General features: G+C 42.3%; 1 protein-coding gene and 1 long non-coding RNA gene across 8 annotated transcripts in view; one reads left to right on the top strand and one right to left on the bottom strand.

The window, feature by feature from the left end:
* SLC4A10 (solute carrier family 4 member 10) overlaps nt 1–25872 on the bottom strand; it is a 951410-nt gene that overhangs the window by 359340 nt on the left and 566198 nt on the right. For all 7 annotated transcript variants that reach the window (XM_085645437.1, XM_085645436.1, XM_085645442.1 and 4 more), the window contains exons 8-9: nt 22976–23133; nt 18066–18153 (exon numbers count right to left, since the gene is read on the bottom strand). In XM_085645437.1, coding sequence (XP_085501563.1) covers nt 18066–18153; nt 22976–23133 — 246 coding nt within the window. The remainder of the gene's footprint in view (nt 1–18065; nt 18154–22975; nt 23134–25872) is intronic.
* LOC146861258 (uncharacterized) overlaps nt 1–25872 on the top strand; it is a 152194-nt gene that overhangs the window by 13347 nt on the left and 112975 nt on the right. The gene's annotated exons all lie outside the window — the stretch shown is intronic.

Raw genomic sequence — 25872 nt, 5'->3', positions numbered from 1 at the left:
GTTACAAAGCTAATCCACTCAAGGTAATCTAAATTGGAATTTAGGGCCTTATTTAGGGTTTTGGATAGTCTATTAAGACATGGGGGATATCCTGCCCGCTATGTTGCAAGTGCCATAGGCTATAATGTACTTTTAATGCAGTGGACGATGCATTCACCACATTGTGATGGAGTATTGTCTTTCCCAAACTGTAAATATAGGGGCAGATTTATGAGCCCCTTGCGCCTCATTTACGGCGCCGTTGCGTCACTTTTGTGATGCAGCGGCGGCGCAAATCCTGCGCCATGCTGCGGGGATTTACAATGTGACGCATCTGGGAGATGCGTCACGTTGTAAAGCCCTGCGCCAGCAGTAGGCGTACCTGTGCAGGGGGGTGCGTTCCATCGTAAGAACGCCTCCTAAAAGTGGCTGAGTGAAATCTACAAGATTTCACTCAGTCACTTTTGAGCCCATGCTGCGTCAAAACCCTGCGCCTGCTTGAAGCAGGCGTAAGGATTGACGCAGCATTGTAATGATAGGGCACCCCCGAGCCTTGCTGGAGCTGCGTCGCGCTTGCGACGCAACTCCAGCAATGCGCCGCCTTTCCGACAGGAGATGCGTCACGCATCTGCCCATCCGAGTGCCACGGTGTGCCGCATTGTAAATGCGGCGCATCAATGGTGGCGCACGGGTGGGCAGATGCGTCGCAACTCTTCTGGCGCATCTCTGCTGATTAGCAGAGATGCGCCAGATGTCATAAATCTGCCCCAAGGCCTTTAGTCCTGCACATTCAAAGACAAACAAGTTGTCTTTTAGGGTTAAGATAGACAGCATCCTTATGCCTGGCAGTTAAACACTCCTTTCACCAGAGGGCACCAGATGGAGTCAGTCTGCTTTATTTAGTGCTCATTGATATATAACAAAGTGGTTCTGTCGGAAAGGTGTCAATTGCTTTGTACAAGTAAAATCACTGAATCCACAACATTTGATTTTTGTTAAGTAACTGATTGTTATGCAGGGTTCAATGTCCCTACAGGAGAACCAAACTGTACTACTATTACACACCACAAGGACAATTATTTTTTAGTCCAACAAAGTGTTTTGTATTGTACATGAATTACTGAACATGGCTGTCAATAAAACAATACAAAGTAAGATGATAAAGTGATTAAAGTGCAAAAAGTGACTTCGTGGTGATGTGTGGAAAATGTGCTATACATATATATATACAATTACAGAGGAGCAACAATCGTAATATAATACTGTCCAATGTTCTCAATGCATTAATACACGGTCCAGGAATGACTTTTGTGTTGGGGCCTGTGCAACTGCGTAGACTAGCGTGACTGCAACATCTAAATTGTGTGAGATGGTAGGTTCGGTTATGGTGGGCAAATATAGTCCCCACTCGGGCAATTTGACAGGCTTTGCAATGACTGTATTTATGGTGTCCTACAACAGGTGGTAGATTCAGTTGTTGTCTGATGTCCGGCATATTATGTGTTTTTAGAAATGAACTAACTACAAAATCTTTAATGTTTTTGGCTCGTTTGAAAGCGAACAAAGGCTCTTGACTTATGTTGATTTCTGTCCCCATAAGGTTCCAATATTTTTTGATAATCTTTTTGATTTCATGGCTCCTTGTGCCAAATGTCGTGACACATACCAGTTTTTCCATTTTGTCATTCTTGGGTTGAATTTCCAGTAAGGTTTCTCATGGACGATACCATGCTCTCTTCCGAGATCTGTGTAGCAACCCTTTGGGGTATCCCCTGTCCCTTAATTTGGAGATCAGATATCTGTTTCCTTGAAGTAGACACATCGTCTGGAGCAGTTACGTTTTCATCTAAAAAATTGGCCATAAGGCAAATTGTCTCTCAGATTTCTGGGGTGGTATGAGTCATACTTCAAGAGGGTATTGCGATCAGATGCTTTTTTATATAGGTTCGTCACGATTTTCTCTTCCTCAATTTCCAATGTGAGGTCCAGGAAGCTTATAGTGTCATTACTGTAGGACATGGTGAATTGTATGTCAGGTGAGCGTCCATTCAGCCATGTCTTGAATTGGGTCAGGAGATCCTCGGTGCCTGTCCAAATCATCAGCACGTCATCTATGTACTACTTCCATAATGCTATGTTATCCTGGAAGGGATTCGAGTGACTGTAGATGTTCAGATCCTCATGGTGGTCCATGTATAGGTTAGCTAGACTTGGGGCGAACCCAGCCCCCATAGCCACACCCTTACACTGATAGTAGAATGTGTCCTGGAACATAAAGTAATTCTTTGTCATTGCAGTATGTACTAGTTGCAAGAGGAAATCTGTTGGAATCTAGCACGGTTGTGGGCGTTTTGCAAGTACCCTCCCCAGCACCTCAATGGCTTCGTCCTGTGGTATACTTGTGTATAGGGAGGAGACGTCCAGCATAGCCATGTATTTCTTTGTTTGTTCAAATGGTTGATTTTCCACACGTTGAATGGTACGTGTGGTATCCCTGAGAAATGAACGTGTCTCAATTACACTGGGTTGTAAGAAACTGTCTATGAATTGGTTAAGTGGCTCCAGGATCGAGCCACATCCTGAAACGATTGGTCTTCCTGGTGGGTGCTGTAAATCTTTATGAATTTTTGGGATGGTATATATCGTTGGTATCCTGGGATTGGCTTTATTCAAGAAGCGATATTCAGGGTCTGTGAGGTAGCCTTCTGCCAAGCCTTTACTGGTGAGATCCTTGATGAGTTTTTAAATCTCCTGTGTTGGGTCCCTGTTGATTCTTTGGTAGCTTTCCACACAGTTCAATTGTCCTTTGATTTCTGTAATGATGCTGGTGTGAATGTGGAAGCAGGGCGGAACTCTGTGGCCTCTGTTTTCTTAGTCCACTGATCGTTTTTCACAAAAAGTATTTTAAACGTATTTTTTGAAAGAACTGTTGCAATTCCAGTTTTATGTTAAATGTATTCGGAGAAGTTGTGGGGATAAATGATAAGCCTTTCGATAGAACTTCATGTTCAGCCATCGTGAGGGTGTGGTCTGAGATATTGATAACCGGGTCTTTCTGGGTAGATTCAATTGGTGTGATAACCCCTTCAATTGGAGTGGCTGGAGCGGTTACCAACGGTATGTCTGTTGTCTCCTCTGGATTTCGCCATGATTCTCTTGGTGCTGAAATTGAACACGTGAGTTCCCTCGCTGGTTGTTCATGCCTCGGTTCCATCTCATGGGTCTCTCCCAACTGGGGTCCCGGTTGGTCCATTGGCCAGGATCTCTGATGGTACAAGAAGGATCCCCTAAAAAAGAAGACAACGAGGATGCTCCGTGTGTGTCTTGGTATGTCCTTGGTATAGTCGGTTGATGGCACTGGTGCTTGGCCTTTCCCAATCACTTTCTGATCTACTTCCAATTGATGATGTAGAGAAGGTAGCAAACCTTTGTGGCCCCTGCCTATTGCAATTGGTGAAAAATCCCTGTGAATCCTGTTCGTAGTAATCGTCACTAAGGCATGAATAAGTTACCCTTTTATCATATGCTTTGATGTCTTTCGCAAGTTTTTAGTGCTCTGTTACAATCCCAAGTTATGACTGGATCTTTTCTACCACTTGATGTATTTCAGACTTGGGGCAACTTATATTATAAATTACAACATTGTTCCCTTTATTGAGCGCTCCAACGTTGCTGAGTGTGAAGGTATGAGTTTTCCTGAAGACATTGTCTTTCAAAAGTTTCACCAATCTTGTTTCCCATCTTGCCCCTTGAAAACTTTTGTGATGCTTCCATATTTTAGAACATTTGTGAAACTACTGCAAATGTTCTTATGAGCAATACAGTTCCTTTATATTATTGGCATTCATGAACAATGTATTATTGACGGCTGATACCATATGGATCCACAAACATAGATGAAGATAACAGCTACACAGGGACTCATCACATCATTTCAAGCATTCTGATTAGTGTTACTCTTGGTTTGTTCATTGGTTTACAACATGATTTAAGTACAGTTAGCAATTACTTTTTTCTTTTATAGCACCATGATGTCTCCTTTAATATCAACCATTGTGGTTGAGGAAGACCATGAAGCTAGTAGTCCTCCATCTCATTTATTGCTGTTCAATCAGCTTTTGTTTACTGTTTGATTAACTATAATGCTTGAATCGCAACTAACAGGCTGGCATATATTTGTTCCAAAATAGATGATTTAGAAATGTTAGCTAATTTACTATTATTTAAATGGTGTTGGGCTAAATATTTAGTGTTTTATATCATGATATATAAATGCTATGTCAGAAATTGTATTGTATTGTATTGTAAAATCACTTGTATAGCGCATGGCTACCCGTAAGCATCCCAGCGCTTTTGGTACAAAGTGAGCCTAGGGTTAATTCACATCACATTGTTTTACCGCATTAAATTCTGGGGAATAAAAATGTTTTAAGTTGCTTCCTAAACTTAAGGAAGGTAGGTTCCAGTCTCAAATAATCCGGGAGGGAATTCCATTCTTTTGCTGCTTGCAGAGAGAAGAGTCGGCCGCCTGAGCGGGCTCGTTTTATCCTCGGGATAATTGCCAGATTATGTTCGCTCGATCTAAGCTTACGTTGGGGCCTATAAGGACTTATCATGTTTTCCAATATGGAAGGACCTTCTCTATGTAGGATCTTATGTGTAATGCAGAGCGATTTAAATCGCACCCGCTCCTTCACCGGGAGCCAGTGGAGCGATCTCAAGGCTGGCTTCGCCGACATATATCTACTAGTGCCCGTCAAGATCCTAGCAGCATAATTCTGGGCCACTTGCAAGGTTTTAAAAGTGGAAGTTGGGGCCCCAAGATATATAGCATTCCCGTAATCAATTCGTGATAAGACCAACGCCTGGACTACGGTCTTCCTTGCTGTTTCAGGAAGTTGGGGCAAGATTTTGCGTAGGGATTTCAGTATCCCATGACAGACTGCAGATGTCTTTCTGGCTTGATTCTCAAAAGATAAAACATTATCAAGCCAAAAGCCTAGGCTCTTTATTTCTGTCTTAGGTGATGGTATAGCGCCCATACTAGTAGGCCAGGCAAGATGGTCGGGAATATCCTGTCTGCCTAAGAGCATCAGCTCCGTTTTTCCTCCATTGAGTCTCAATTGAGACAGATTCATCCAATTTACCACCGTCTCCAGACAATTTGCCAGGTTGTTCGGCGGGGACTCTATTTGTTGCAGAGAAAACACCAGCTGGGTGTCGTCAGCATAACTTATTAGCTGGATGCCAAACGGGGCAACCAGTTCTGCTAACGGGGCCATGTATACGTTAAACAGTGTGGGGCTGAGGGATGAACCCTGTGGTACCCCACACTGTAACGGTAGCAGGCGAGAACAGCTATTGCCCTCAAACACCTGGTAGTATCTATCCTCCAGAAAGGATCTAAGCCACTTCCAGGCTTTTCCGGTTATCCCAAGATTCCGGAGTCGAGTCAGCAGCAGATGGTGGTTAACTGTGTCGAAGGCGGCGCTGAGGTCCAGAAGGATAATGGCAGCGCTGCCACCTGCGTCCAAAATCCTTCTGGCCTCTTCCACCACCTTCAACAATGCTGTTTCAGTGCCTTGTCCCCTTCTGAATCCTGTCTGGGATGGATGGAGGAGATTATGCTTCTCCAGAAATGCCGCTAATTGGATGTTTGTCAGTTTCTCAATTAACTTCCCCATCCCAGGTAACAAAGATACCGGGCGATAATTTGCTAAGTCTTCGGGGTCGAGGTTCGGTTTTTTAATTAGAGATCTGACCATGGCCACTTTCCATACCTTGGGAACCGTAGCCAAATCCAGAGAGGCGTTAACCATCTTGGTTACCGGTTCACTAATGGCAGGGAGTGCCTGATTGAGAATTTTCATAGGAGCTGGATCTCGTGGCGATCCACTTTTTATGCTCCCCATCAGAGAGGGAAGAAGCTCTTCCGTAAGGGGGGCAAACTCTGAGAGTGTTGGACATTCCCTTCTTTCCTCCCAAGGAGGAACCGAGTGGCATACAGTAGAATCTACTACCGGAATCGTCTCCAGAATCTTATCTATTTTGGTCTGGAAATAGTTTGCCATGTCCTCACATCTTGTATTCAGCTCACCTGCTATTACAGGAGGATCCGGGATTTTATTAAGGAGCTTCACGATCTTAAACATTTCCCTAGGGGCATTGGCGGCGGATTCAATCTTGTTTGCAAAGAAGGCCGTTTTAGTAGCGATAAGAGCATTTTTATATTTCTTCAGTAGGATTTTATAACTGAGTTTCCTGTCAGTACTAAAGTCCTTCCTCCAATGACGTTCTGCCCTTTTACATTCTTGTTTTAGCAGCCTTAATTCTGAGGTGAACCATGGGTGTTTCAACTCTCCCTTCCTGATAGTTGAGGGTTTTTTAGGAATAAGTTTGTCCAAGGATTGGGTAATCCATTGATTAAAGTTGTTAGCAGCCACCTCCACATTGGAGTTATCCAGAGGCTTGCTGTCTTCTAATAGTCCCCTCCAGTTGTCCACATCAAGTTTGGACCACGGTCTTATTAACACTCTATCTGAGGAAGTAGAAGTACTCGTTCTGGGTATTTTCCAGTGGAAAGGAATCACCGAGTGATCCGACCAAGGGACACGATAAGGCTCCGAGACCTTTATGGTCTCAACATTAGTGAAAATGGGGTCAAGGGTGTTTCCTGACTTGTGCGTGGAGCTCCGCACCCTCAAATTGAGGTAATAACTCTCTAGGTCATTTTCTAGATCTTTCGCTGATCTATCCTCTGGCTTGTTAAAGTGGATGTTAAGATCTCCCAATAGCAGGAAATTCGTGGCCGTACAGACCCCTCCTATCACTGCCTCCAACAGGCTTTCCTGGAATGAGCCAAGAGGGCCTGGTGGTCGATAGATCAGAAGCCCTGTTAGTGAGCTCTCATCTGAGGGGTGGAGAGTAAAATGAGTGCTCTCACATCCCTGGATATTCGTATTCTGTAGACGGCAACTTATGTTCTCCCTGTAAATGATTGCGATCCCTCCCCCTATTCTTCCTGGTCGGTCTTTATGCTGTACTCTGTATCCTAAGGGTAGTGCCTCTACCAGATCTGGGGCAGAGTGTTCTCCCAGCCAGGTCTCCACCAGAAACAGGACATCAAGGTCACTAAAAGTAATTAGGAGTGAGATTTCCTCCTTGTGTCCAGGCAGGGATCGGCAATTAAGTAAAGCCATCCTCAGGTTTTCCGACGGTATATTTTCGTCGGATACCTGTTCCGACGTGAAGAAAGGGCACCGATTACATGCATGGTGGCCTTTCGTCAAGTCTAACGAATGTAAACATCGGGGAGAGGTCGTTCCCTTATACCCTAGTAACTCAGTGCGAGAGTATACTCTTACCTGCCCGGAACATCCAGGCCCGAGGCTCGATCGTGCGCGAACGGGCGCAAACGGGCTTTTTTCTGGCGCTCCTCCGGCGCTCATCAGGCGATCCCGCTGCGCGTAACCGCTGCGCGTTAATACTAAAATATTGTGTGCTAACAATATAATTTTTGTTATTTAATGTTGCTTTGAAAGTTAATATTGTATTTAACACCGTCTATTTAAATATAGGTATGCTAAATGTTACTTTTTGTTTCATTTAATGTATATTCATGAACATATTAATTTTGGTGCTAATATTGTTAGTATCATTATTTGTACTAAAGTTTGTAATTTAAAATGTTTAATTTATAATGAAGTAGCAGGTTGGTGAGCTTGTAGGGGACTAGGGCAGGAATTCATTTAGGTAATAATCAATATATTTGAATTGTTTATTTTTTATTGTCAAATACATCTTTAATTGACTAATAATTATTTAAGTTGTTTATTTGTTTAATAGTCATTTTAAATATTAGGTTTAAATTATTTGTAATATATATTTGAATATTTACATTTTGACTAAGGTAGTTGGTTTTTGCTGAGGAATAGGGTGGGAAGTTTTTAACATTTCTTATAATTTCATATTAATGTTAATAAATTGTGAATTATTTTTTATGTAATGAAATTGATTATTAATTATTTAAATTGTTTTATTTTCCAATTGTTGAATTATTTTTTTATTTTTAAAGTTGCACTGTGTATTTAAATGTTTTCTTTTTGTCGGTCATTAATATTTTAATAGTGGGTTGTTGGGTTTGTAGGGGAATATGGTTGAAAGCTAATTAAAGTGCAAATAATGTTATTGATGTGTTTATCACTTTTTCATTACTAATCAATATATGTAATGTACGATTAATTATGTACATTGTTTTATTTTGGAATTGTTCTGTTAATGTATTTTTAAAACTTCCAGTATGATTAAATGTGTACATTTTTCTTAGTAATGAATATATTAGTAGCAGGTTGTTAGTTTTCTATGGGAATAGGGCGGGAAGGCATTGAAATTATATTATTTTTTAATTAATTGTTATTATTTAATTGATTTATTGCTGATATTTGTGTATCTTTTTTAATGCTGGAAATATTACATACATTATTTGTTTTACTTAATAATTTAGTGTTAAGTGTTTTCAATAATAATGTTTGTGGAAAGTATTTTTTATTCATTTATTTTGTTAAATTAACATTTTTAAATACGCTTTCTATTTATTATGTAATTGCTTTTCTTGCTGTTTAATTTTTTGGGGTAGGGAAGTACATTGTATTAATTGTTTTATCATATATTTTGTCATTTATTTTTAGTACCAGACATTGTGTATTTTTTATTTACAATATAATTGTTTTGACTTATATACATGCTTTGTACAGGGATTGAGAAGAGCAATGTTATGTGGTGTCCCTACAACGTCCACACAAGGAGACGATAGACGGAGCACTGAAACTTTTCAGACACTCAACCCCAGTCACAGATCTGGGTTGAATCCTTCATCATTCTTTAGCTCACTTCGCTACCCCAGTCCAGACACAGCTATATGCAAATCACTTGTGACCCTGTGCCTCATGGGAACAGTCCAGCCCGAACTGCCAAGACATGTCTTCCCTGGACCGGGAACAATCATCCTGGGACCGGTTTCTGGCTAACAGCCCTCATCAACCAGGCTAGCTTGAATCCAGTGGCAACGTAAGCAAGGGACCCACGTCTGCCCATCTCCCACACCGTCAAACCTCGCCACCCACCAGATTACGTGTTATTTCTTGGTCTAGCAGGCGGTCCTTTGGCATTCCCACAGCAGTACCTGTTAAAAAGGCATCACAATGGGAGTGCCAAAGTGCCACCCTGCATACATTCCATGGCCCTGAGGTAACAGGGGGCATTGTAGTGGCATTAGTAAATCTAACCCCTCCAGATTCCAACACTTTTCCTACTGATGTTTAAACTGAAGTGTGAATAGTAAATCTGACCCCTCCGCAGTCCAACACTTTCCCAAAGGTTGCTTAAGCTGGAGTGAGAATACTAGGGGCCTGATTTTGAGTTTGGCAATGTGGAAGCTGGCCACCACTCTACCGTCCAGCTCCCACACCATCAAACCTCGCCGCCCACCAGATTACTAGTTATTACGTGGTACCTGTTAAAAAGGCACCGCAATGGGAGCGCCAAAGTGCCACCCTGCATGCATTCCATGCTTTATGGTAAGAAGGGGCCTTTTAGGACCCCCTTTGTTTCCTCAGTGCCACACATTTTTCATGGCGGGCTCACCACCATGAAAAGTGAACCCTGGTGGTTGCGGTGGTCCCATGGCAGTCCAACCGCACTAGTTGTAATACGGCGGTCGAACCCTGGTGCGCGGGCCCAGACAGCCACCGCACCTCCACCACAGGATTGGCTGTCCAGTGGACTGCCAAACTCGTAACCGGAGCTTAAGACAAACCTCTCCACAGTCCAATACTTTCTGTACTGCTGCTTAGATTGAAGTGGGAATAGTAAATCTAACCCTTTCGGGGTCCAACACGTACAGTGTTGCATAGACTGGAGTGAGAACAGTAAATCTCACCCCTCCAGAGACCAACACTTGCCCTACTGTTGCTTACACTGGAGTGAGAATCGCAAATCTAACCTCTCAAGGGTCCAGCACTTTCCCTACTGTTGCTTAGACTGAGGTGGAAATAAAGACTCTAACCCCTACAAAGTCCAACACTTTTCCAACACTGTCCCTACTGTTGTTTAGATCGGAGTGGGAATAGTAAATATAACCCCTCTGTTAGACCTGTCATCTTTGATGTTGTCTTTCCCCAAACATGTTACCTTCCACCCTCCTGTTTTCTGGATTTTGTTTTTCTTGGCAGTCATTTTTACTACTGCAAACAATACTAAGTTGCTTGTGCTCTCGCCTTAAAACATGCTACTATTGACTTACACCTGATTGGCATGTTAAAAGTTAGTTCAAAGTCCCTAGCTTGTTCTACTACATGTTCCCAGGGCATGTACATTAAATGCTACCAGTGGGCCTGCACCACTCATAGTGCAAGCCATTTATGAAGTACTTTAAAACATGTCTCAGGCCTGCCATTGAAGCCTGTAGTGTAGTTTTAAATCTGCCAATCTGAATATCCTTTTCAAAACATAGAAGACATCCCTAGGGTAGGACACTAGAGCACGCTGTATTGTATTTCAAACGTAGGACATGTATTTTTAGGTTTTACATGTTATGGTAGTGAAAAGCGCATTTTCACTCCTGTAAGGCATACCTCTCCCAAAGAATAACATTGGGTTACCTTTTACATTTAGTAAGTTCTAACGTTTGACTGGTAACAGGTATAATAATAATAATAATAAGAAGAATAATAATAATAAAACACTTGTAGAGCGCATGGCTACCCTCGGGCATCCCGACGCTAACAGCTGTATAGAGAACGGATAAGATTTAAGGAGCTATTTGATGGAATAGCCAGGTTTTTAAAAGCTTCCTAAATGGTATGATATGCGTTTCAGAGCGGAGGTGTAAGGGTAGAGTGTTCCACAGTTTCGCCACATTATAGTTAAAGGATCTTCCTCCGCTTCTTGTCCGCCTGACTTTGGGAACAACTGCGAGGTTAAGGTTAAGCGATCGCAGATTCCTCTTTGGACGATAGGGAGTGATAGGAGGTTTGATTTTAAGTAGGGGTGGGCGGAATTATCGCGAAAATGTTAAAAATCTCCGCAAACACGCGGAAATATCGCAAAGATGCAGAAGTTTTTTTCCCGCCCGTTCGCGGTATTTTCTGCTTGGTCGCGGCTCGCCAACTTACCCATGCGGTTGCTCGCGGGCGCGGCCATCTAGTTTTCACTTGTCTCGCGGTGCATGATCACGAGAAGAAAGACGTGATCGCGCGACGCATGACGATACTGCGGGCGCGAACTGTCGCGAGACAGCACAAATGGCTACCAACAATCCAACATCTCGTGGAGAACGCGACCGGATCGGGAAAACTTGTCGGCGAACGCGGGGATTCAGGTAAGGCAATCGCGCGCATGCGAGAATGTATTATTTTACAGCGCGAGCAAGAAACAAATTATCGCTAAGCTGCGGAATGCGGAAATTTTGACATTTTCGCGCTTTCCGCAGAACGCGAAAATGCCAAATTATCGCAATTTCCGCGAACGGAACGGAATTTTGGCCCAGGCCTAATTTTAAGTCACAATTCTGAAAAGGCCACTTTTAGAAAGTTGTCATTTTACTGCCCTAACCATTTTGTGCATGTTGCCTATTCCTAGGTTACATGGCTTTGAATCTCCTGGCAGTTGGCCTTTGTATGTATATTACTCCCAGACAGTGAGACAAAGGGAAACTAATGCTGCCTCTTACATTACAAAGGGCTGCCTCCAGCATACACACAAACGATCCCGACACCAGTCTTTTTTTACCCCAGACTTCTTGGAGCCTTGGGAGGTGAAGGGAAGAACTTTCCAGAATCAGATGTGGAATAGCCAGGATATAACCCCACTTCTAAGGCTGGCAGCAGGTATAAATGTTGGACCTCCTGGATCACCTCTTCAGAAGATTCCAGGACCTGTGGAAGACTTCAAAAGGACTGCCTCATACTCCAGTGGACTGTTCTGCTGCTTGAGGCCTGCCTTGTACCTCAGAGGACAGCCCTGCTTCTACCAGAGGACTGAACTGCTGCTTAAGGCCTGCCTTATTCTTCAGAGGACTGCCCTGCTGCTTGAGGCCTGCCTTGCTGATAGAAAGAGATAAGGCCATTTACATTGAATCCAGGAATACCAGATTGACTCCAAGGGTTAGTTGGTTGGCCTCCTGTGTTCACTACAGAGACATAACAAGCTACAGAGACCTTGATTCATGCACCTGGCCACTGCTGGAGTGAGTTCTAAACCACCAAGAGGTGTTTCCCTAGTCCTGGACCTATGGCAGTGGTGTTAGAGGTGCTGCTCCTGCCTAACACTAAAAGTTAAGACAGAGAAACATTCTAATCAAAAAGTGCAGGAACAACAGACAGAACACTGGGACCTACTTGCCAGCTGATCTACCAAAGATGCATCGCCCGGCAGCCTGACTTCGGGGAAGCTCTCTACGTTCTTTTGCACAGCAGTAAATCCTGTTCAGCTGGACCTCCAAGCAACAATATCTGGCCAAGTGGAGCCCTCTCTGGCTAAGGCTTGCAGATTCATCCCACTGGAGGTTTTCAACTTTGCAAAGGTTGTCTAAGTCCAAAGGTAAAAATCTTCACTTGCCTCCACAGCGACCGGCTCCCCATCAATGACAACAATGTCCTCAGCCTGAAAATCCTGCTTCTCCCTCTTGGAGCTTTCTCCCACCATCATCGACGACTTCACCAAGACCTCATCCAGTGCTGTCCCGAAACGACATCTGCTTGAACACAGCCTGCTGTCTTGCCCCGCTGAACTCTACCTTCTCCTGGAATTTTCTTCAAAATTCTCTCGTAGTTCATAGGTAATTTGAAACCAGGCCAGAACCACATCATGTATGTAAACTGTGCTCTATCGCAGTCGGCCTTAACTTTTGACTTTTCCCCTGTCTCGCACAGCCACATACCCGTGGTTGATGCTTTAATCTTTTAGACTTAATTTCTTCACAAAAATGTCAAAAAATCATAACTTCAGTTCTACTAATTGGACTTAATTAATTCCTGTGTTATTTTATTTATTAAAATGTTCACTATTTTTCTAAATTGGTGTGGGATTTTCCTTGTGTTGAGTTTCCACTTAATTACTGTTTGAGTGCTGCATAAATATTTAACACAGTGTGTTTCAGTTAAGCCTGACTGCTTTGGTGCAAAGCTACTAGAGACTTAAACGATGGTAATTTTAGAGACTTTTGTGTTTCACCTTCCTCTATCTATAACTCAATTTCTTATACTCCCCTGATGTCCAACACTTATCTTACTGTTTTATAGTATGGAGTGGGAATAGTAAAATTATAATTTGTAAGTTAAAAACTTTATGTAATGTGTGTTTACCTATATTTAAAGTATTTTAGACTGCTATTTAATATTGAATGTTTATTTTTTTTATGTAGTATATTAGTTGAATTATTTCTTAGATGTATTTTTATAATTATATATATATCATTGCACAAAGCTCTCGAAGGAACAATCTGGAGCATGGATGCTGGGGGAGCACACCAACGATTTAAATATAAAACAGCAAACTAACACTTAGTAACGGGTGCAGCATAACAAAAGTGAATTGCTTGGCAACTGATCAACTGGGTAGGCGTAACTTGCATGATCTGCTATAGCGTAATGACGTGAAATTACAGAAAAATTGTTGAGATTATGCAGAAATACACGAGAAGCATAGCCCTGCATTTAGCGCTATATTCATAGTGTAAAATTCACTCTTGTTCCAAAATGAACCTGGGGGTGCATTTTGCACCAATAAAATAGCAGTAAAGGCTACAGAACAAGAACAGCAGCTGCCTGTGCTCTGTTTCTGTGCTCTTGAGTAGGCATGTTTGCCCCAAATGATTCCAAATTACTCACACAGGAGTAATCGTGTAATTTTCTGTAATTTCGTGGCACAAAAGTAAAATGTTAAATTTCCGAGGTTACTTTGATGACTCTGTTATAATTAAAATATCACCCTGCTCTATTTCTCACCCTATTTTGAATGATATTCTTTTCCTTAATATATTTGTCACAATATTTTTGTCTTTCCTATTATAAGTATGAGAACAAGATGTTAATGGAAATAATATTTTTGACACAAAATTTCTTTTCCGTTATATATTTTAGTACAATATTTTGTCAGAGAACCGATTTTGTCAGACAAACCCTCATAATGCACGTAGCAACAGACAGAGCAGAAAGCTAACCTGCCCATTGCAAGTGGGACTTGGGGATTGTCTCCCCACAAGAAGGTATTGAAATAAAATATGGTGCATTTTACAACATATTTTGCTTTATCAAATCTCGTCAAATCATTCAATGGGTGGAGTGCAATGAGAGACATGGCTGCATTGCTGTGGTAAACTTGGCAGCTTGCAGATGCCCCACCCACATTTTGCCCCATTTCGAACTGCTAGGTACAGTGATAATTGATCTGAGTGTGTGCTGGGTCCTCCTAAACAGGCCCAGCAGCAGTGTTCTTTCCTTTAAACTGTAAATGTAAATTGGTATACCCAATTGGAAACTACTTTTACACCCCTGTAAAACCCTAGTATATTGTACCACCAGTACCCAGGGCAGGGATGTAAAAGGGGAAGCAGGCCTACAGCAGTTATTATGCCACTCTGAGTGACCCGAGTAAACCCGAAGTCCGCAGGTCTGCCATGTCAGCCTAGCACGAGCAGCTTGCCTGCTTGTGTTCGACGCTGCACACACCATGTGTGACAGGATCACCTTACCTCATTTAATATATGTCTGTCACCCCTAAGGGAGGCCGCCTTTATCCCAGGAGGCAGGGTTCGTTATATTATGTTTGTGGGAATATATGCGCAAGCATATATTACCCTGCCGTAGCATTCTAAACATAATTCTACTGCAAGTGACCCGCGGTTCATAGGATAACATGGGCTGACATGTGGGTATTACCTTAATGTTTAGCTTCATAATGGCCTGGCCGATTCGATTCGTGGTTGGTGCCAAACACCATGCTTTTTATCCCCCGACACAATGGTGGTGTCAAGCTTTAACCAGCATGTACCTAGGTGGCCCTTTAGTCAGTGTCCACCAAGTTAACCCAGTGTTCTCATGCCGTGGTGGCATTTTTTGAAGGTTTGTCACCAAGACAGAAGTCTGACCTCATGCTGAGGAGTGTGTGTTGCTCCAAGATATCAGAGACAAAGACCTGCGTGAGCAGAAGGTGACATCGTGGCCTACACAGGATAGCTAGTGTTTAGACTGGTGCGGAGGTGAGCCTCAAAAGCTTCACTGGTGCCACTGGACAAAGGAACTTGTCCCCCACTTGAGAACAAAGTCTTCCCCTCCCCAGGAATTGTTTTTTGCGGGTAGGCAGGAAATTAGCTAGGCATGAGGCATTCACCTCCACAAGGCTGACCACACCTCTAGGGTGTTGCAGCTGAGGTGTACAGTCAAGGATGGTTTTGGTTATCTTGATTTTAGGCTTTTAATCAGGTTCTGAGTAGTTTAAGAGACATTCACCCACATGATGTGGTCACTACTGGGGCAGATTAGCCGCAGGACTAGATGCCCATTGGCTTAGTCCTCACACCAACTAACACCCACTAAACCCAGACACCAGAACCTTGTATTTGATGTGAAACAAGAAGAGACTTGTGCCTACACAAGAGTCGGACTGCACAAAAGGAAAGATGCGAATTACTGTACCTATGACAGCTGCCCTGCAGCCGCTGGACTATGACTTGCCCAGGACCAGACACTGCTTCCAAAAGGAAGTTGAACCTCTGTGCAACCTACAGATTTCACTACAACTCTCTAGGACTAGAGGTACTAGTCCCCTGCAGTCAGCAGGCCCAAACTACACTTATACGACCACTGAAGGACTGTCTGCTGGGCTCAAAGAAAAGTGGTAAGCCATCTTCAAGGAGCTGTGACTTTGACCCTCAGCAAGGCCTCAAATGTCTACGTTGCTACCCAGGCCCTCTGTAAGGCAATTTCCCAAGTCTCTATGGCTGCGTTTGCCAGTGCCATAGTTTGATGGTGGTCACTCAAATGTAAATGTCAAGGTACTTATAGAGCGCACTGTCACCAGACAGCCACCTTGCAGTGTCGCCTATGTGGTTTCCTGGCGCTGAAACTCATACCGCTGTGGAACCCCTCCTGGTTTTCCCTGTGAAGTGTCCACTCCTGGGCACTCCTAGGGTGAAGCCAGGCATCCTTAGCGCTGTCAGTTCCCTGGCCAGAACTCTGCTTCAGGGTCTACCGCTCTAACCATTGAGCCACACTCCTCCACACTCAGACTACTACCTGCTTCATTTGACAGTTCAAGAGGAGAGATCACAGTGCCAATGCAATCAAACACCCCAGTGGCTCTATTGTAAAGATCCAGCATTTGTTTTCACCCTCTCTTGGTTGCTTGCCAGCACCAGTTGCTGCAGATCCAGTTCAGCACCACGGATACCCAAGAGCACCTCTGCACATGTGTCCGCTGAGCTAGGTAGATCGGATCTGCCTGGAGACTTCTGGTCCAGGGTTTTGCTCAACTCGCTCCGCAAGTGCCTTTTTACTAAGGTAACTATCCTAATACCGCGAACCTGATTCACAGCTCTATTTGATAGCTAAAGTGCTCCTTTGTACCCCGCTACCCTGAGCTAGCTGTTGTGAACTGGTCTAGGGACTCACATGACCTTAACTCTAAGTGGGTTCCGTTAAACCCACCCTCTAAGTAACCGTTTACATATATGTGTTTTTCCCATTGACTGCAAAGTTAAAGTTTTCATATTGCAAAGTACTTTGATTTATTTAATGCTTTAAAATTGATAATTCCGGTTATATTGTATGTATTGATTTCATTTTATTGTCTACAATAGATAAAAATCAGGGCTATTTTTATAGATTGATGTTGAAGTTGTGCCAAATACTTATCGTCCCTGTTGCTGATATGAAATGCTTAAAAAAGTTTCCTCTAAGTATCCTGTCTGCTCTTTGCTACACTACCAGGACTGAGAGAAGGTGTACTGAGAGAGTACCCAGGATCCATCTTTATGTATTGTGTTTGTATTACGTGGTAAGGCACCTCTTCCATACCACATAATACTTTCACCTTTCAAAAATGGTGAAGAATGGTTGGATGGGTGTATAGTGGGTAGAAGAATTATTTAAAGAATGAATGGCAATGAATAAAGAGCTTTTATCAGCCGAATCAAAGTTGGGTGCTCTGGCTTCCTTTTTAGCTTCTGCATTAAAACATCAACATCCCCATACAATTCTATAATTGATTGTTGTGAAACATGCATAGCCTGGATGTATTTAAACCCTTCTGTGCCCATGACGAGATAGTCTCGTCATGGAGCGCGGTTGCGCTGTGCCCATGACGAGACTATCTCGTCATGGACCCCGCCCGCTAATGAAAGGGCCGGCACAGGAGGGGGAATGGGCGGGGCACTCAAGGGGTTAATACAGTGCACTGATTTTGTGCCTCAAAACATTAAACACAAAGGATGACACGTAGGTCTAAAATGGGAGAATGAGAAAACAATGTAGTGGCTTAATTGTACAGTGTGAAACCTGGAAGTCTTGCTTCAATCCCAGCTTCTACATTGTGTGATCCTAGGTAATTACTTTTTTCAGAGTGCCGCCTCCTTTTCCTTCACCGTCACATCAGTTCAGGGTGCATGTTGCATAAAAGCAAATAACTTGCATTATAAAGAAAAGCACTGTTTTGAATTTTGGGGAGTCTTTGTCATACAAGCACTGGATTATCCCAGCTAAGCAATTGGTCACCCCTAACACCTCTTTCCCTCAAGCCCTGAAGGTCAGCACTGTTCATGGACAAGCCGTGGGAGACATAAACCAGCTAATGGCAAAAACAAATTGACTTGATCCGAGCTTGGTGGCACTGTAGGCAGGAAATGTGCACATCTTCTCTTCCTTCAAGCTGAATATGATATATTTGATTATAGCATCATAAACAACGTAAATGTTTTCTAGGATTGATAAGATAAGTATCTGCACTATATAACATAATCTTGAAAACAGGTATAACTAATATGATAAACAATTCAGATATCACAAAGAAAAGAGCAATTGTTGGTATTGTACCTCATCTGTCATTAGTGTGGCCATGGATCTTCCAATCTCATGATATTGTTGACCTTTCCCAAGTGGTCCCAGAAGAATAAACATAAATCTGCAAATAGAGATTTAGAAATGCACATTAAATGCAAAAAAGGTTCACCCCAGTATGTTCTTTTCACATATACCAATGCATAGGTAGTAAGTGAATACAGCTTTTATGCTTTTATCACATTTGATATTCTTTAAAAATAAAATTGGTAACACTTCAAACTTAACGACCGTGTGGAAGCAATTTCACCCTTGATACAGAAGCATATCACTCTCGTTTCCTTCTTTTCCCACATCACATATACAATGAAGCCAGGATTACTCTTTTAGCTTACATGGAATAAGTGCATTCATTGTCAGAGCCTCATGAGTGTGCCAGAGGAGATCTCTCAGTATTCAAAATGTTCATTCAGCAGACAAGCACATACTTAATTCCAAGCATTTGCAGCATGAACACCAAAATGGTAGGAGCTGCACACTTGAGGTAAGAGCAATTTGTTCTCAATTTAGATGCAAGTTCACTTTGTATGCCTCCAAAATCAAGCAGTAGTGTTTTCGTTGGAGCATTTCTCCATATGTGCATTGATTCTTACTGGATCTCTGCTACCATTTAACTTCAATATTATCATGAGGGTTTTGAATCATGGGGAATTTTCAAGTGTAACGGGACTGAAACATGTTGGTGGTCTGTATACGTAATTCAAGGTAAGTAGAGTCATGAAATACAAGGCTGGGTTCAGAACAAAGGCCTTCCAAAATAAAATCAAGCCAATGTTTTTTTACTGGAGCACCCAAAACATTCATACCACGGGAAAAATGTGACAGTGGAATGGACTGATCAGAGAGGAGTGGCTAGAAGCTCCTCGTGGTTTCAGCTAACCGGCACTCTTTGCCCTGCTCCACTCTACTCCTTTTGGTTCCTTCAATTCTTTTGGCTATAGCTATCAAACTTTGGCAACAATACATAAAATAGGGTGCTGTGGTTTAGAAAGTAATCAGAAGAACCATAGATCAATGGCAAATTTCTGAGAGCTAGAGTTGATGATGATCTTTCCACACATTCAACTAGGGCTGAGGAGCAGACAGAACTGTTGGCTAAATTAATGGAATCAAATACTCAAGTAAACAAAGTGAGTACCCTAAAGGAGAAGTAGTGAATCAAGTGTTAGGCCTGATATAGAAAACATTGAGTAAAAATGGCAAACCAGTATAAACTTTACTACTGGGCAATTCTGAAATATTGGGAACGTTCATTACTAGGTTTGGTAATATTCAGTCTAAAAACTGTTTCTGAGGGTTATTACTGCAAATCTCCACTGGAACCAAAAGGCTGAAAACACTATCAGAGACACTGGAGTTATTTTTGTGTGTAATACTTCTGACAGTTCTTCTTTCAGTTTTTTAAAACTTTTTCAATAATGGAAAGGCTAAAAAATGTGAAGCAGCTACACTACTGGACAATCACCCTCCACCGCACAATCACAACAGAAATATTGGAAATGAAAGCTAGCCTTTCAACGTGGAAAAATTTAGAAAGTTCCGCAGCTGCATATTTCCACATTGACAGAAGAATAAGATTCAAAAGATTTACAGCATGTGGTTTGCATGTTTCCTATAGAGAATTTGTCCACACCTGGTCACTTCCGAGTTCAGGTATCATGGAACATGTTTTCTGCAAAGCACAATAATATAATCGATCCAGGAGGACTGGTTTTCATACAAGGTCAATTCTGAAATTTCCAAGGGCCCAGGTGATAGACACTGGACAACTTCATTATATTTCGTTAGATAGCAGGTTCTGATGCTGCAATGTGATTCTCTGGCAGACTAAAGGTTTAAAACAATATTAAGAAACAAAGATTCAATCTTTGCATCAGCAAGGGCATTTTTCAGAACCACAATGACAAAAGCCAATGATGAAGTTGAGCTCCTGTTTCTGTTCCACAACTAGGATGGACAAGTGGGATACGGTGTTTTGCCTTTTTTCTTCTTTATGGTATACTATTTTGTAATATTAGTTGTTGCCTTGCCTGGACTAGGGACAGGGAAATTAGTAAGTGTGATAACAAATGGATATTTGCTTTTGAATGTAGGGTTGTTCACCAGTCCAGGAAGAGGATTCCTCTGTTTCTACTTATTCTGCCAGTGTACTTATAAACATATGTAATTAAAGTGAATTTTTTTATAGGTCTGGTGGAATATCATCTATTGGAGTGTGATGAGATTATGGAGGAGAAGGAACTGCATTTTGGAATGGGAATGACTGGATTAGCTATGTTTGAAATCACTATTTTGTAGGAGACCTGCTTGAAGGCTGGATTGATCCAGAGTGCATTCATTTTTAATTTGATAGGGGACTATTGGTCTCTTCATAATGTTTTGCATGTGAGGGGCCACCTAATTTGTTTCTAGAAAGACCAGTCTCAAAATAGTTTGTTTATTTTTTGACAATAAATGCAAGCTGTACGGATTTGGGCTACTGTAGGGGGTGATACCCTACTCAAGCAGGAACCTCATTCCTCATCAGAGTGAGGCACAACCAAATCCCAAATTAGCCTGTGCCTCCTGGTAGGTTGGCACAGAGCAGATAGGCTTAAGTTAGAGGAAATCTGTAAAGTATTTGTGCAACACTTCAAACAGAAATTAAGTGTAAACACAACACAAGAAAAATCCCATACCAATTTAGAAAAATAGAGTAAATCTTTATAAATACATCAAGATTTTGTTTTGCATCAAAGGTTTTCAAACCTTTTCGCACTGAGCCCCCTAAGGTAAATGTTTTAAAATTCGGCCCCCTCCAAAACTCTGACACAACTTGGGGCTGCAGAAAGGGCAGAGCTGCTTGCAGGGGGTGGATTCCTTCCTTCCCAAGCCTGAAAATCACTCAAATCTTGAAAAAGGCTCTCTTCTCTGTTCCTTTCAGAAAATAGGGGCTCCCACATGTTGCCCATCTCTTTGCAGCAAGGGTGACCTCAGCCCACATGCTGTAAAGGTAAATTAGTTTTCAAACATTCTGAGCCCAAGTGCCACTGCAACTGATTCACTAGTGAAAAAGTGTCATCTTAATGGACTTAAACACATTTTGCACTAGGCACAATCTGATTACCTATTACTAAAATGTATTCTTGTTTAATCCGAAACAGTAAAACATTTTGGGCCTCCTTACGATGTTGGTCGGTAAGCCTCCGACTGCTCGTCAGAGGCTTACCGACCGATATGGTTGGTTTACAGACCAACCTCTGAATTTCAATGTCGGCGGTCAGAGTGTAAACCGGCCTGTCAATCTGACTCGGTTTCAACAGGCTCAAGGGGCCCGTCGAGTGGTCAAATAACTATGATAATCCCTTACATACGGTGTTTCAGCCGTCAGGATTGTGATGTCGGTTTCCAACAGCCTTTCCATGTCGGAAGGTGCCTTTGGGGCCACTAGCAGTGCCCCCATCCCTCTGCAGCCTATGGTTGTGGGCCTGGGGAGCACCTATGGTGCCCCCCTGAAGATGCCTACACCGTGTGGCAGGCACCATGAGGTGCCTGTCACACAGTGCAGGAAATTACACAAACTCACATTTCTTTATGGGAGCGTGTGCTGCGGGCAGTTTCTGCCCGCCGCACAAGCTCCCATACAAAAATGGGAGTTTGTGACCGCACCATGTGAGGTCGCATCACAATCCAGAGTTCGGAAATGCCCACTTATGGTCAGTCGGGCCCCACACCGAGATGGTGTCAGTCAGAGAAAACTCCAAGCGGCATAGTAATAGGGGCAATTTTTGTCAGCCTATATTATATTTAGAGCCACAGAAACATGTGATCCTGAAGCTGGGGCATTTTTTTGCATAATTTAGAATTTTTCACATTTGCCACATCATCTGCAAAAACTGAGGATAAATAGATTATTTTTAGTTTAAACGCATCAAAATGTACTAAATCATGGCCCTTTGCAAAGGATTACTAGTCATCTATCAATTGCTTATTGGTGTGTTTGGGTGCCTAACTGGTACACATTAGGTTTGGGTCCAGGCCGTGATACTATGTATGACAATGTAAAAACATTAAGTAACACTATCACCAAAGGTGGCGTATTACTCTGCATAATTTGCCTTTTCATGTTGCATAATTTAGTCAACCCTACTGCATAATTTGGTCCTCCACTGATACATAATTCCAGTGCCCCTGCTCATGCTGTGTGTAATACAATTTTTAAATAATGGTATATTTTCACAGTACTTTCTGTTAGAGGCTGGAGCATCATAGCACTATAAATGCACAAGTCACTATTCTGAACCAGGATTCAACTCTGTAACTCTCTCTGATCTCACACACTTCTGGAGGGATTGCATTAAAGAATTGAGGTTTCATAACGTGGGAGAGTGAATCTCACACCAATTAGTTTAATTTGCATTTCTGTTCATTTAAGATGTCTGCATTAGGTATATGCAGTGGTCTGGAGTTGAAAAAAGCAACAAAATACTTGTAGAATATTTTGTTCTTTTTAGCAACCTTTCTGAACCCACCACTACTGCGCTCAGGGTCACAGTTGCCATACTTGTATATACAATTCCAATGCTGCATGCACATGAAATGGCCTGTAAACGAGACAAATAAAGTTGCGCTTTTAGGCCCTCTTAATTTACAAATACTAACTGAACCATTTGAGCCCCCCCCTGATAACACAGCCACGGACCGCCAGAGAGGCGCTCCCCACAGTCTAAAAACCTCTGTTCTAGAGTGTTTTCTTTTGAAACAGAAAGTGACAGAATTCTGTTGGTCCTTGGGATGCTTCCATTGGTCATCCTTTCATGATTTCCACACAAATCTATTCACAATTTAATGCTGAAGTATCATTCCAGAACTCTATTGGACCCATTGCCCGTAGTATTAACACATACCTTGTAGGAAGAGGAACTTCAGTGAGTCCTGAAATCAGCACTGCAGGGGATAATCTAACAAAAGCAACAACAGCACGATCGAGGAATTCAAGTTCACCAACCAAGATATTTGAAGCTTCTGCACCCGGAGGAATCTTTTTCATAAAATGTAGATCCACCTAAAGTGAAAGATTAAAATAAAGTCAGTTTTACTTTGTTTTCTTTCGTTCCATGCTACATGTTCATGAATTTTCAACCTCTATGCAACGCAACCCTTTTATCACATCCATTCCATTGATTGATATAATTTTTTCTTTCTTAATATTCCCCCAAAATCCATATAGAACACCACTGGTTAAACATAAAGCAGTGTCATGCACGTTAGAGATAATAATTGATTTAGAAAATGAGAGTGTATTCTTTAAGTGTAGGTACAAATATCACGTCTCTATTTGTTGTAATATTGTACATCAATAAAAAGTCTGTGAGCTGATGACATTAAAAAATAATGTCATACGGTCACGCATATTGCCATTTGTCTGCCTTGCATTGGCACTTGCGGCTTTTATATTATAGGCCCTCATTACGATGGTGGTCGGAAGAGCATCAAACTGCCATCGCCGCGTGCAATGAGTCGGCGGTCCTACCTGCCCGATTATGATTGGAAAGCCAGCAGGGCGGTCAGAATGTGCTTTTTTTGTGCTGCTTGGGTTGCATCCCAGGAAAAAGTTTACAGAAGAAGCTGCAGTAAAAACAGGCATTTTCAAACATCCATGATGCATGGATGTTTGGGGTGGCACCACATGTGCCCCCTTAGCCACTTAGCAGTGGCCCATGGGGGACAGGAGCCCTGCTTGGGACCCTGAAAGTCCCTTTACGACAGTCTTTTCATGGCGGTGGGACTGTCATGAAAAGGCTGTGGGAATTGGACATGCCAATCCCTATGGCAGTGCCTGCAGGCACCAACTCCATTGTAGAGATTACTGTCCGAGCACTGCCCTGAGGGTCTCCTTGAGCCTGTTGGAGGCAGAAGTCTGCCCCCCAGACCGCTGCGGTCTGACCATCTGCATCGCAATGCAGCAGTCGGATGGATGGCTTGGATATCTGTGGGACCACCACCGACGGTCAGTGGCAGTCCCACCAACACCAAAATGAGGCCCATAGGTTCTAATATTAGTCATAAGGGATCTGAATACAGAACTTGTCTATCACCTCTATGACTGTGATGGTTGGGAGGGAGTTTGGTATGGTATATATTTTCCTTTTCAATAGAAACTGTTCATATGCAACATTTCTCAAGATGGTACTGCATTCAATTTTTTACAATAATAAAAACCTGATGAGAATTTGCCCTTTGAATCATGCTTTTCTTTATAGAATGGTAGTTAATTTGGGGATCTTTCCCTGCAATTTTTTCTTTTACTTTTGCTAATGGATTAGATATTAGATACTTTCTTGAGGCTGTGATACATGAGAGCGCACTAACAAAAGTCCTTGAAGGATATGTGAAATATATTCTAACATGTGTATTTGTCTTTTGAAAGATAAAATTCTGTACTGACGTCAAGTTCTAATGATCAATTTACATGCCTTAAGTTTTGAGATTGTGATCTATGCGTTTGTTAATCACAAGACATTTAACACCAAAAATTTCAACTGAATTATTGAATCATATGTAAACAAGTTCACAATATCTGATTATGTAAACCTCAGTACCATGCATGTCTTTATTGGATATTAGAACTGTGGTAATACACAAAATATGAGTGATTTCCTGGTGTTGTTCATGTGTTGATAGGTTACCGAAACATTTTTAAACATATACGGGCAGGGTATTTGAACTAAAGATAACAATTTCAATACAGCTAAGAATTTGCAATAATGTGAAAGTTCAGTCAATGCCAATCCAGCCTAGAGATCGGTAGACATTTTCAAAAAGTAGCAAACTAATGTAGAATTATATTTAAACCTTATATATGAATTATTAATGTTAGAAATTAATTGAGCTTTTGTTTGAATAGGGTGTGAAACCTGCCCAAGTGACAGCACAATCCATGTCAGGGTGAACCACAAAAGTCACTAAATTGACCTGTGCTTAACTCTTTGGTATCTTGGCCCATTAGCAGTTAGGCTTAACTGAGAGGCAATATGTATGATATTTAATGCAGCACACAAACAGAAATCAACAAAACTCCCACACCAATTTCGATGAAGAGATAATAAATTATTTGACACCAAAATGACAAAGATCCAATCAAGAGAAGCAGGGTTATGAATTTTAAAAATCTGAGGTAAAAACTAGAGTCTGATTACGATGCTGGTCAGACTCACTTCCGACCGGCATCATTGTGGAAAAGGGACCGGCTGACAGGTAGTCAGAGGTCCAGGATGCCAAATTAGGATGCCTCTTTATTGAGGCTTGTGATGCTGCACGGAAAAGAGCTGCAGCAGAAGCCCCAATGCCAAAAAGCATGTTTTCAAACATCCCTGCACCATGTACCAGGCACCTCATGGAGCCTGCCACATGGAGCATTTGTGTTTGTGGGGCAGCAACGTGCCCCCCAGTCCTCATAGCAGAGGACGCGGAGGGACGGGGGCCCTGCCACCAAGGGCCTAGGGCTGGAGGGGCACCTCTTGGTGCATTAGAACTCACTCAGACTAGCTCCAGGTGCTGGTTCAAGATGGTTGAAGCCATTTTTGTCCTTGAGGCTCTTGTCAGAATGCCAGCCAACTAGCCTTTGGAGTCCATGGTTCAGCAGTAAAACAGGGCTCAAGGCTGGACTTTGATGGTTTAAAGTAGGCCCTAGACAGAACATCAGGGCTTCCAAATACGGCAAAGTAGTCTTGTGGTGTACACATCGACCACAGCAGCCAGCAGTACTCTGAGACACTTTCCGCAGGTCCAGAAAGTGGACTGA

The sequence above is a fragment of the Triturus cristatus genome, chromosome 3_1 (genome assembly GCF_964204655.1).
Source record: "Triturus cristatus chromosome 3_1, aTriCri1.1, whole genome shotgun sequence".
NCBI lineage: Eukaryota > Metazoa > Chordata > Amphibia > Caudata > Salamandridae > Triturus > Triturus cristatus.
Note: the sequence above shows the minus strand (reverse complement) of the source record. Positions and strands in the feature narration are given on the sequence as shown.